This window comes from Phasianus colchicus, chromosome 10, assembly GCF_987193195.1.
Source record: "Phasianus colchicus chromosome 10, bPhaCol1.hap1.1, whole genome shotgun sequence".
In the NCBI taxonomy this organism is placed as follows: domain Eukaryota; kingdom Metazoa; phylum Chordata; class Aves; order Galliformes; family Phasianidae; genus Phasianus; species Phasianus colchicus.
In genome coordinates this window covers 13,298,891-13,312,183 of record NC_143445.1, presented here as the reverse complement: position 1 = coordinate 13,312,183, position 13,293 = coordinate 13,298,891, and the positions used below count along the sequence as shown (strand labels likewise).

At 35.7% G+C, this 13,293-nt stretch overlaps 1 protein-coding gene across 19 annotated transcripts in view; it reads left to right on the top strand.

The window, feature by feature from the left end:
• The window catches only part of DLG1 (discs large MAGUK scaffold protein 1), a 134,293-nt gene that overhangs the window by 92,974 nt on the left and 28,026 nt on the right, over positions 1-13,293 (top strand). For all 19 annotated transcript variants that reach the window (XM_031596266.2, XM_090147359.1, XM_090147362.1 and 16 more), the window contains 3 exons: positions 3,208-3,334; positions 5,210-5,366; positions 6,543-6,645. In XM_031596266.2, the coding sequence (XP_031452126.1) occupies positions 3,208-3,334; positions 5,210-5,366; positions 6,543-6,645 (387 nt within the window). The remainder of the gene's footprint in view (positions 1-3,207; positions 3,335-5,209; positions 5,367-6,542; positions 6,646-13,293) is intronic.

Genomic DNA, 13,293 nt, shown 5'->3' with positions numbered 1-13,293 from the left:
TGATATGTTCAGATAGTACCTCATATGGAAAAAGGAACACTTGGAATAAAGCAGCGATATAATCTAAACCAGTATGTAATGAACAATAAGAAAAATACAATAAACAAAGGCTAAAAGTATCTTATAAGCCTTATATCACCTTGTTGACGATAGCTACAGTAGCTTTAAATCTGTTCATAAGCCTATTGAATTGCAGTGTGGAGATAATTAAGTTTTGTGTCTTGACTGTCTTATTAAAATGATGATCTTGAAGGTTCCGTGCACTGATACAAAACTGATTTTCAACCTTCTTTTATTCATCCTGTTTTATGCTATTGTCAGTGATTAAAGAGCAGCCATTTTCCCTTACGGGATCTAATTTATCTGGTAATTCAGCCTTTCCCACTGTTTCTGTGGGAAAGAGAATTTTTTTTTTCTCTCTCCATTGTAATTGACTTCTTCTCATATGTTTCACTTCGAATTTAGATTTTCTGGAACAGAGAGAACCTGATTTGTGGTGTTCCTGGTAGTATTGCAGTGATATGATTACATTTATGTGGATGGTGATGTGACAAATATAAAAGTAACTTACCTAATACTCCAGTTCCTTTGGTCATTGGGTTGTTTACTTTATTAATCTATTTTGGGGGGCAGAGGCAAAGAGAGGAAGGTAGAGAAGGACCTAGTTCCTGATAAAGTGGCCAATTCCTGATAACACGGTGATACCCTGGTATTAGTAAGTATGATGTTCATACTTACTAATTCCTCAGAGTCCCAGATTATTAAAAAACAACAACAACACACACACACATGAAAAAAGCCTCTATCTCCACATCAATGAAAAACTAACTTGGTGTAAGTCTCACTGACTGGAAATTCGTAGTCTCCTTGGGGTGATAATTCTGTTTTTATATTCCTACTGTCTGTATCAATAAGTACTTTTAAAGAAGTATTAATTCTAGCAGCATGCATAAGGCATAAGGGCATGCTGCAGGCACTCTTCTTATGCAGAGAATAAATTTCTCCCAACTGGTAGATGAGCTGGTGACTCAGTTCATTGAAGTTAATTGCATCATAGCATAAAGTCATGAATCCCTACTGCCCAAATATATGCCTGTGCTGCTCACTGCCCAGATCCATCTTTGGTTTTGCTTATGTAGTGTTTTATTTTGTTATTTGTTGTTGGCTTTTTTTTTTAAATAAATACTTTATCAGAGACATAGGGTAGCACAATGCTCAGTACCTGCTGATACAGTACCTGTACTGTCTGCACAACATGAAGTATATTACTCATTGCAATGTCACTGATGCCATCCATCTGGCTAGTAACATTGGCAGCTAAACTGATTTGTGTGCTCCGCAGTCATAACTAATGGCCTTTTGAAATAAGTCATATCAGTAGGGAATGTAAATTACCTCAGTAATCTGAATATAAATGTTGATTGTTAAGGGGATCCTGGAAGAAATGTTGAATAACTTATTTGTATAATTGAGTATGAGTTTAGAATATTACTGAATAGATCTAGAACTTGCTGTTCAGAACCACCATATAAAATTGCAGCGTGCATGTTGTAGAATATCACAGAGACAGGAAAGTGTCTACTCTTTTCTTGAGTACATAGATTATTTATTTCATGTACAAGCCTCCTTTGAAGACATTGTTAATGATGCACTTTTGACTTCTAGTAAATGTGAAATTATTTGTCTTGTGTCTGTGCACGTATGCGCCTGTGTGCATTGGTGCGATATTTCCTCTGTGCACTGAGAAATAAAGTAATGCAAGACAGGGAGTAATCAGCTCCCTCACTGGAAACATAGATGCTCTAAGATTGCTTAAATAGCATAAATACGGGAAGAGGAGAATATGTAATGACAGTAAATTGCAGTGTAGTTTTAATTTTATTTCCATTTTGGAGATCGTACTTGTGATTAGTGCGAGCAGTTTGCAGATACTCCATTTTCCTGTTGAATAGAATTGTGTAATGTGCAATGGGGGTGGATCTGCATCTGGGCACAGAATTTCTCCTTAAGTGTCTTTAACTTTTTCTGTCAAAACAAGTTAATTTTATGTATTTAGTTTTCTTTTTGTTCAAAACACAATTTTGTTATCACTTACTGCGCTAATAATGTTTACTTAGAACTTTTGACCTTATTTGGGATCCAAAAAGTGATGGCTTACTTTTCATTTCTATCATGTTGCTTGTGAATGTCCTTCAGGTATGATATCCAGCTAAAACAGTTTGTGAAAAGGCATAGGCTCTGTTTTATTTCCTCTGGAATTCCTCCGAGAGCCTTTTGTGCCATGTTAGATTAGCTTCCATAGCACAGCACTAAGAATGCTAGCTTTTAAAAAGGTATATTGGAATAACACACTTAATTACTTGTAAAAGCACTAGCTGATAAACTACCTAGGCATTTAATAGTGCATTTTAATGCTTGCTGAAACTCAGTCTAGAAAATTGAAAACTCTACTGCTGTGACAGAGAAAAGAATGCAAAGCAATCTGATATCAGATTCTATGCAGGCACTAAGATAGTATATGGTTCCCTACCTGAGAACCTCACTTACCAGAGCATTGGTCAGGGTGATAGAATGTCCGTATGTGGAATTTACTATGCAGAATCAACCCAGCATGGATTGAGTGGTTTGAAAGCTGGCTATTTACCAAATCTCTCCTACAAAAATTCTGTGCAGAAGCTTGCATATAACCCAGGTCTTACTGGGAAAAGTTTCTCAAAATTATAGTATATTTTCCATCTGCTGTAAGGATTAAGCTGCTAAACTTTTCTAGTGTGGGTACTGTGGCTCAGACAAAACTTAGGCCTGTCATGCGGAGGACTGCTCAAGACTCATGGCCTGTTGTACAAGAAGTTAGACTAAATCTTTGTAACACTCCATTTAATCAGTGCAGATGATCCTTGCAGTACAGTTGACTTTTTTGCACAAGCTTGTATATCTGTCTCAGTGAACTGATTACTTTCAAGAAACGTAACATCTCTTCTTGTTCAGATCTGATAGTACGAATAGCCTAGACTATCTTAGAGATGCTGAGATACTCCACATCAAATCTCTAGAAGAAAAAAGCAAGCTACTTGCCAGTTTGCAATAAGTATAACATTGGCTTACATTTTGTTTTTAGGAGTCACTCCACATAATATTTTGTTTCAGTTCCAACAGCTTTCTCATTCTTGTCTTAATGCTTATTTTTGTTTTTCTTCCTCTTTGAAGCTTATTCTCAACCAGTGGACAACCATATCACTCCTTCTGCCTACTTAGGACAGTCCCTTCCCCCAGCATCTCCAGGGCGATATTCACCAATTCCAAAGGGAATGCTTGGAGATGATGAGATTACCAGGTAATGAAGAAGAAAAGCTACATTAGTTAACCACGAAAGCTCAGAATATGTGTTTTTGGGAAAAATGCTCATAAAGATATTTCAAAGCATAAATGCATCTATTTCTTACAATTTAATTACTGTTTTAAGAAGCAAATGGATGTATTTTAAAAAATATATACATGATATGTCATTCTTGGAGTAGTGTTAAAATCAGAATGCCCTGCCAAAGTGCTTCGTGAATTGACTGAACTTTTTAGGATGGTGTATGGGTCATCAGAATGGCTAGAGAGCTCTTAACCCTTCCCATTAGCAACCATTCATTACTTCACCAATTCAGTAGAAGACTGCATTAATCTTTTTGTTCATCAATACAGCACATCTAATTTTGTTACTTTTCTCTCCTGCAAGTCGGGAATGTTAAACTGCGTTTTCAGTATACTGTTGCTCAAATCTGTGCCACACTATTGTCTAATATGGGTAGTGTCATTCTGTTTCTGAGATGGAGTCTACCCAGATTAAAGCATAAGTGAGATGGTTAAATTGGAGAATGAGTTTCTGTGTATTAGAAACTGAGATGGCCTCAGATATGTCTTTATATTGTTTAACTTATGGTTAGGTGGACATGTGTGCCGGAGTGGTTCTATCCTTCTGATGGTATTGCTGATGTTATAAGTGTACAGCTTTTCTCAAAATTACTGAGATTTTTGGGATTCCGATGAAATGTAAGGGCTATTCAAGGAGGGCTTTAGGTGTTCTTGAAATTACCTTCCCTTTTTCCACTGCTTTCATCCCAGAAAGAGGCTTAGATATGTTGAATAACATGTAAAAAGATGCCATGTATGTATGTTCTCTAACTGCAGCTTATCTGTTGTGTTGCGTTTTCACATGGTTATACATTTGTAATAAAACAGCGCTCTGAAAAGATGAATCTGACATCTGGTAGAGGGTAAAATTTAAGAATTTGATGCTAGATTGATCTAAAAGCTACTGCAGAAACGGTGAAGTTTAAAAAATCAGACTAGATTATATTTTTTGTTTTGGAAAAAGGCAGCATCTTAGTTTGTCCTATAAATTAATAATTTATGTCTCCAAATATTTAAGAATGTCCGTTAATTGTTCTTTAGTGCTCTCTAGTGATTTTTAAATGTAGTGCACATTTTCTTTTTTATTATTAGAAGTTTTCTGTTTCTGAAATCATCCCTGCTTTTATTCTACTGGAGAAAACAGCAGATTTTTGGAGGGAGGGTTTCTGCACTAGATGTTGACTGGCTGTGTCTATTGAATTCACTCTTCTAACTTGATCAGCATTTCTTCTTTCATTTCCTGATCCAAGTCAGGAAGCCAAGAATTAAACAACTTGGTTTGGATTAAACTTTTTCAGTTACGATTTCTGCAAATAAATTTCAAATATATTTGAGAGTGCTACGATTTCTTTTTGCTACATTTTTTTTTGTCCAACTAGAATGGAATTAGAACAGCAAGGACACACGTTTCGTTATCAACTTTTCCATTAGAATTTAATTGGTATGTTTCAGAAAAATAGTGTTTTTATTACCGTTAGATTGTTCCAGGCTCTTGAACAATATGAAAAGTATTAAATATTGTCACGTAGTGCTGCATAAGCAGCATAACAGGAATTTAGAATATGTACATACGAATGGGTAGCTCAGTTCACCTAACAATGGGAAGGGTTTTTTTGCATCTACAAGCTAAATAGAAGGTATACAAATAATAGAAAATATTTGAAAATATAACTGGTTAAACATATAATGTTTGATACGTGAATTTTCAATACTTTTTCTCTCATATGACTTAGCTTTCCTTTCCTAATTATTTATTTCAATTTCATTCATGACTTGTGACTAAGCTTTGGCATTCCTTTCTTTCATCCAGGGAGCCTAGAAAGGTTGTCCTGCATCGAGGATCAACGGGTCTTGGTTTCAACATTGTTGGAGGAGAAGATGGAGAAGGAATTTTCATCTCTTTCATCCTTGCAGGAGGACCAGCTGACCTCAGTGGAGAACTTAGGAAAGGCGATCGTATAATTTCTGTAGGAATCCTTGCTTCTTTTATTTAAATACCAGCAACAAAAAAGTTTTCCCTACATTTGATACTAATGACAGATAATACAATATAAATGTAAATAATATTGTTAATTAACTGAGCTGAATTTGAGGCAATGGAACAGTAGCCAGTATATTTCTGAAGTATCTTTAAGGATGTTAGTCTGCTTCAGTTTCTCATCTCTACCTCAATGAAAATGACACTATTCTATCTCAGATGTTATTCAGAGTGAAAAATTGTAAGACTTTAAGTAATTTTTACTGATATCTGAGCTGTGTGTGTGTGTCTAAATGGAAAGAATGCAGGTTTCAGAAACAAGCCTTCTAATGAGATGGAGACATTTAGCAGTAATATCTGGAAACTGATGCTTTGCTTCCTGGATTAACTGCAGAACTTCCCATTAGTTTTAATTGCACCCATCTCATACCTCAGGGCTTTTCCTGTATTAGTACTGAAAGTCATAAAGATCTTGTGTTTCTTCCTGAAATGACTTAATTTATGAAAAATAATTTCTCAGAACAGTTACATTGTGTTTTGGTAGATATCTAAGAAAAAAAATAATTTTGGCTCTGCTGTCATTAAAATTCTGTTAATAAAGTACATCTTTATTTTAAATTGTAATAATGAAAAAACACTTTTGGTCTATAATATGACACATTTCTGCTTCAATTTTTTTTTTCTGACACTTTTTAAAATGGCTGCATTGAAAGCATGGAGGATGAGGTCTGTTACTGAATTTTAAGCACAGTGGTCTGTAGGCATGCTTTTACTAAGGAGCTCCATTGAAGTCCTGTTGTAGAAAGGTGAACTGAACCATCACAGAAGGCAGCATTCAGTGCATGTCCTTAAAAAGAATGAAAAAGATCTTAAACAAGAAAATTGACTTAGCAATAATAAATTCATGAAGTGATATACTGTGATTATTTGTTTCTTAACAGATGGTTATATGTGAGAGAAGATTCACCGCCTTTTGATTTCAGTAAAGATCACTAATTTTCGTTTATATTAACTATTCATTATAAGGAAACAGGAAAATCTCACAGGACGTGGAAACTTGTTTGTATCCACTTAATTCTTTTTTATTCGTGAGTCTGTATTTGTGATGATAATAATAAACACAAACATTTATGTTGATAAAAAGGATTTTTTGTACAATTTGCAGGTGAATGGAGTCGACCTGAAGGCAGCCACCCATGAACAAGCAGCAACAGCTTTGAAGAATGCAGGCCAAGCAGTAACTATTGTGGCTCAGTACCGTCCAGAAGGTAAGATAGTTTCCATACACATTTGAGTTGCACTTCTATAATTTGAAAATCAGATAATTTAAAATGTCTTCCCATCCCATCCCCTCCTAACCCCTTTTGAGCATAACAGAAACAGGTAATGTAATAGATGTTGATACATACCTGTTAGCGTAATTGCAAGTAAGTGTTAGTGCCAAAGCTTGGTATGTTACTTACTCAGATTGTGTTCAGAATTTTGATTTCTTTTCTAAATGATAGCACTGTTAGGATGTGAAAGTTAAGCCAGTAAATCCACAACCGAGTAGAAATACCCCAGCATTACTTACATCCTACTACTGACTTTACCTTTTAATATGGTGTTTTATTTTCTTTATCAGTAGGAGGATAAAAGACTAATTCCTACTCTGTTGTGTTGACCTAAAGAAACCATCAGATTTTCATTCCTCTGTTTCATGCTAAGCTGGTATTTCCACTTATCTAGTAATTTCTTCTGATCTGGATTAGACTGTAGTGGGTGCTGATTAACCATCCTTCTGGACTCTGCAGAAGCAAAATAATTTTGTCTCATCACAATACAGTATTGTCCTCATGCACTTGTACAGCAAGTTTCAAATGCCTTTGTCTATTTGAGAACTTCAACAATTCAGTGATCTAAAATGATGTACATACATAGAGTCTGTAAGGCCACGTATTATTATTATGCATATGACAAGACATTCTTCATGGCTTGTTATGAACTGTTGTCAACAGCTTGTTCTGTGGTTTTACTAACTTGGAAGGCACACAACTAAATCTTGTTTGCACTGATTTGTCTGCTTAAAACTTTTCCGTTAGCAGTCCTAGCAGTGAGTAAGTGTAAGTGTTTATCTGGACATTAAGCACTGCCATATTCATCTGAAATTGTTAGGTAGCTCATTGCTGCACACTCTTCTTCATTCTCTTTTTCTGCTTTTCTGTCATGTTTCTTTTACCCTTCTTATCTTGTTCTCTCTGAGCCTTTAAAGTGTTAGCTTTCATATTTCCCTCCTCTCCACCTGTGTCAACATTGCATCATATGTTCACCGATCCAGAAACTTCTGTCAGTAATAAGGCCAACTTATTTGTTTGTGTCTGCTTCACAGTCAAATCCCTGCAGCCAGCCCATAGGGTCAATGCCTGTGTTGTCTTTTGAGTGTGTGCATCCTGTTCACATGTTGAATCTGTAGACTGTTCTGTTCCAAGACTGGAAATAATAGAAAGGTCAGCATTGGTTCTGGCATGTTTGCTTAGGCTTTGTATCTGAATTATCAAGTATTTTTGTTGATATACATTTGGCCTATCCTCTGTTAATTCTACAGTGTTCTCGTAGGTGAGCCAAATTGTTACACCCAGTAGCCCCAAATGTAATGATCTTTCTACTTATTAAGAGTTAAAACTTGTGCTTTTATTTACTTGTGGGTTGTTCTTTTGAGGCTTTTTTTTTTCTTTTTTTTTTTTTTTCTTTTTTTACAAAGAGGGCATTCTTGGTCACTCTTTCTTCTGCCAGAAAGATATTTTGAGTAGTGGTTCCTAGTAGCAGAACAAATGTTTCTCTGCTAGAACATATTCCGAGACACAGTCATTTTGTTTCTTCCTTGCCAAAAAAATGTGTTCAGACTTCATCTAAAAGAAGCAGTTTTTCAGTCCTCTTTTTCTGGCACTCATACTTATAAAAGCAAAGGATCGCTTTAAACTCCAAAGGTTGGAACCCACTTTTCCTAAGAAAGAACTAAGCATTTTAGATGGTTCCTGCTCTTTCTACACTGGAAAACAGCTTTCTTCATTACTGCTTGTCCAACTAGATAACTCATTTTCTTGAAACACATTTTGAGGTGCTTGACCGATGGGAATTTGACTCACTGCACAGAGGTTTGCCTACAGCAACACAGTCCTTCCTCTGTTACAAATTTCTCAGTAACTGTCACTTGTAGGCTTTATACTAAGAGCTGCATTATTACTGTATGGTTACTGAAGCATAGGGACCAAAACTGTGTGCAGCTCAGCTGTATTAAGAATATGGATCTCAAGGAATTATAGAGGCCTAATTGAAAAAGTAGTTGTGGGAGATATTTCTTGAAATATCCTAGGTTTTAGACAGACATCTGATATCTTTTCTTCTTATAAAGGATTTTTTTCCTTAGAAAAAATCCTTAGAAGGATCTTTTTTTCTTCTAATATGTTTTGTCCACATGCCAACTTTTCCCTCTGGAGTAATGCTTTAATCCCTATTTGGAGTGGGAATGTTGGAAGCATGTCAGGGTTTACCTTGTCCTTTTGAAGTGTGCCACAGAAGAAAAGTGTATGTAGGAGATTGAGATCCATTGTAGTTTGGAGACAAAGCATGAAGAGAGTATGGAGACACATGGCCAACATACCACAGAGAGCTCTAGCTACTTATGTCTGACTTTTGTCATCTCTGTCGTTTTCTTACTTCTTGTGAAAAGAGGTTGAGTGGAATTCTAGCTGTCAGTTTCTTTCCAATCTGGTGTAGGAAGTAATTTGGATAAGATATTCACTGCTTACTGCTTAAGAATCAGTAAAAAAAAGTATTTTCTTAAAGGTTCCTGATTATTTTCTATTATAGCAAAGCATTCTGCCTGAGATACAAGTTTCCAAGTAGAAAATATAATCCCGCTAATATTGAGTATTTAATAAAAATACATATATATTCTGATTGTCTTGAAATTTCCTGGATTATAGCTGCTGTTGGTCTTGTTTTCCCTTAACTTGATTCAGTTAAGTTGGGAATGATACACTCTATCTCTGTTTTTTGTTTCTGCCATTCAAGAAAAGGTTAAAAAGTATTTAAACGAATAGAGCATGAAATTACTGTTTGTCATCAGTGTTTCTCAAATGTCTTCCTAAAGATGAAGAATATCAGTTCTAACTGCTTGTATTGCATATGTGTGTTATTTATATTTATGATTCTAGTTGGATTTTAGTAAAAGATGCTGACAGCTAGGACAGATCAAGGAGATTCTAGACATCCATCAGTACTCATTATAACTGGGTAAATAAATTCAGTATGATAGGAGCATTTGGAAGACACTTGGGACCAGCTCACTTCACTGCCTGTAACTGTATATGACAGTCTGTATGTTCAAAGATGTGGTTGAAAATGCTAATTTGTATTGTAGCATCCTGCAACATTTGCTCTTTCAGAAGCTCCCCTTCTGTCTTTCTGCTCTGGTTTCTGGGAAGAACAAAACCAAAAACTTTGGAGGCAGTTCTCTCCTATAAAGGCCTCAGTAGACTGTATAATGTAAATAAATAAAAATCATTGGAAAACTCCTGCCATGGTAGATATTGAATTTTCCATATCCCAGTCTCCTCAAATCCAGTTGGACAACACAGTTTAGTGAGCAGTAGTTACTACTCCCTAGATAGGCTAACATTGCTGAACGGTACTGCTGTTACTGTATTTGGGCTCAGATTATGTAACTGAGTTTCTTTTTCTTTTAAATCTCCAAAATGTTCCTTGGTTATAGAATCAGAAAACCATGAAACTGTGTGAAAACAAATGTAATCTTATGCCTTCGAATATCCTTCTGGGCATGCATTTTATTTTCAGCAGCATTTAGTAATTTTAGTGATGCCTTACAAAATTTGCCTCCTATGCTCAATCACGTTTCAGACACCCATGCTTTGGAATAGCTGAAAGCCAAAGAGAAAATGTGTAAGTATTTTCTTGTTCACTAAAGTGGCTTGTACATCATGCACCACTTCTGTACACTTGTGTCACAACTGTAGCCAGCTGGCTTCTGTCTTCTCCAGTACATTTTACAATTTACCTTCAAACTCACCTAAATTCAGATGTTGTGAGACATTGAGTCATACTGGATTTACTAGTACATACTTGTGTGGAATATGCATATGCACGTGTTGTGTGCATATCAGAGAGAGCACTTGGTTTTAACCTGCTGGGGCTGAGTGCTGCTGAAAGGTAGAAAAGAACAGAAGCTTGGGAGATAGGAATTACCCTGTAGAGCTGGTGAGTAAGTCAGGATGTTGTTCTCATTTTCCTCTTCCTTTTGAATTCCTTTTTGTTATTCTCCCTGGGGCACTGCACATTTCTATCTCCCTTTAGGACATCGTTTGTGAATAAAATGGGATTTTGCTTTATAGTGAGTTCTACTGAAAGCAAAGAACCATTACCCAAAGCAGTATTAAAGAAGGCGATGTTCCTCCAGTGCACAAAAGCATTTGATGAACCATTCTCATTTGTAAAGGTTTCTGCGCCATTACATCTTTCTGTTGTTCTCTAGTTCTGCAGAGACCTCAGTGCCACTCTGCCTTCTCTCTCTCTCTCTTTTTTTTTTATTATTTGTATCTTCTTCAGGTTTTCCACAAATGTAGGATGGTAAGGAAAAAATATGATAATAGTGTGAAAGAATGAATGGAAGCTCTAAGCCATTTAGATTTCTGTGTATCTCTTGGAGTGTCTATTCAGAGCTGGTCACTGAAACCATCGTGCTACCTAGCAGTGTGTAAAGGGAATGTAGTGAGGAGAGGAGCAGCAAGGGGGAGTATAGGACTGTCCAGAGACATACTGCCTCTGGAGGGATCTATTTAACTCTTCCCGCCATTTCACAAGGACATCTCCACTTCCATTATGTCCAATGAAGTTAAAAGGTCATCTGAAACATTTGCTTGTGTTTTGAGGATGACATAATAATACAGGCTTACCTCAACATTTCTAGAAGGTTAGATTTGGCCATTGCAACAAGGAATGAGGTGCCAGTATACAACCACAACTCTATCGTAGGTTGTGTGCATGCAAACATTTCAAAATAAGAAAAATAGCAAAAGAAATACATTTAAAATATGAAAATACATAAAATACGGAATTTGGGTAGGAAATCATTTTGTGGATTAAACACTTTTTCTTTCTTAAATTCTACTAGCTCAAAACTGGTCAATTAAGTCCATACTTTTTATTAATTTCAGTTACACACACATAACTGTGAAGAGTGCTCTTAGAGGTCATGGAAAACAAAAGCAGGCATCAGCATTCTTTCATTGGTCATTTGACCCTTCCTTCAAAATAAGGGAAGCCTTTTACAACAGGAAATGGTATCAGCGCTTTGTTTCTCAACAATCCACCTGAAGTTTAAAACATAAAACATATTTTAACTAGTAGAACAGGTTTTTGCTTTTTTTTTCTACATCAGCTATCAGCTGCCTGGTATTTAGAATTTAAAATCTACGCTTCTCTTTTCTTTATATTTCACCTATCTATCGCTTTGTATCCACTTCTTCTCTGAAAGAATAGTGAGAAGGTTTAGTGATCAGATTAGTCCAATGTTCTTAGGTGATTGAGAGGATCAGTGTAAGATTAGCAGGTGAGGCCAAGTCCTCTAGAGATGATTTTCATGTGTTGTGAAAAAAACAAAAACAAAAACAACAACAAAAAAACATCAAAAACCAGAAAACAAACCACAACACAAAATAGCCAAAACAAAACACCACTTCTGAACTTGCATTGTTTATGCATGTTATGATACATGCAAATCTTTAATTTGATTAAAGTAAATGTGATTCATGGTGAACCACTGCAAAATGTATTTGAGATTCAAACTCTTGATACATAACTAGCCAGTTTTTTACTTCCATTTTCCTTGTATTTTTTTTGCTTTGATGGGATGCATACATGGACTGAAAATAAGATCCAAGTACAACATCCTTGTAGTCTTTCATTCTTCTGTCTTTAAAGCAAATGAGTCAAAATAAGAAATAATGCTTTGTTAAAGCTTACTTTTCAATGGCCAGGATTGAGCCAATTTTTCTCACTGTGACGCTGCTACTTATGCACTATTTTCTTGTGGCATTTAAAACAGAAAAACTAAATTCTGGGAAATGGTAGCATTTTCATGTCCATGAGCAAAGAATTTTTCTGAACATTTGTCTTGGAAATACAAGTCTCCCATTTGTAAAAGTAGCATGTTGGTAATAATGTTTTTGTAAAACTTACATTTCAGTATTTGGTGGAGCACATGAATTGCTGAAATCAGTGGTGGTTTAAAAGTTCAGCATTTCCCAATTTCAAAAAATGAAAAGTATTTTAAAATATTGTAGAAAAAATTGTTTTACCATGTTGTGAGGTATGTGATCTTTATTCATCCATTTTTTTCCCCTGCTTGTTTGTACCTGGTTCTACTGATTTGTGAATAATCCAGATTAGTCAATTAAAGTACCTTTAAAGTCTGTCCCATTAAGCTTAGAAGAAGGGTTCTGCTATAAATAGTCCTGATAGATAACACTGTAAAGCAGCTTATTCATGTTTTAATCCTTTAAATCTTCACTTCTGCTCTTTAAGATAATAAATAAAATTGCTAGTCTTTAAGAAGTGTCCAGCCTTCTGCAAGTTGTAAATGCGTGTTCTATGTAAATTCATTTCAGCATTGGCAGTGGCTGGATGTAGTCTCATTCAGAATTTTACAGGTTCTGTGGGAACAATTCTTAACTAAATACAAATGCAGTTTTTTAGTCTGTTTTGAAATTGCATGACCAGGGTCTTTCAAGTGGTTGGTGAGGCGTGAATGTGTGAAAGCCACCAACAGCACATAGAATGCATTGTGGTTGCTCTCAGTTCACATTAATATAGAAAGTCTGGTGTTGAAGCTGAGTGCTATCTCTCCCCAGATGACTTGA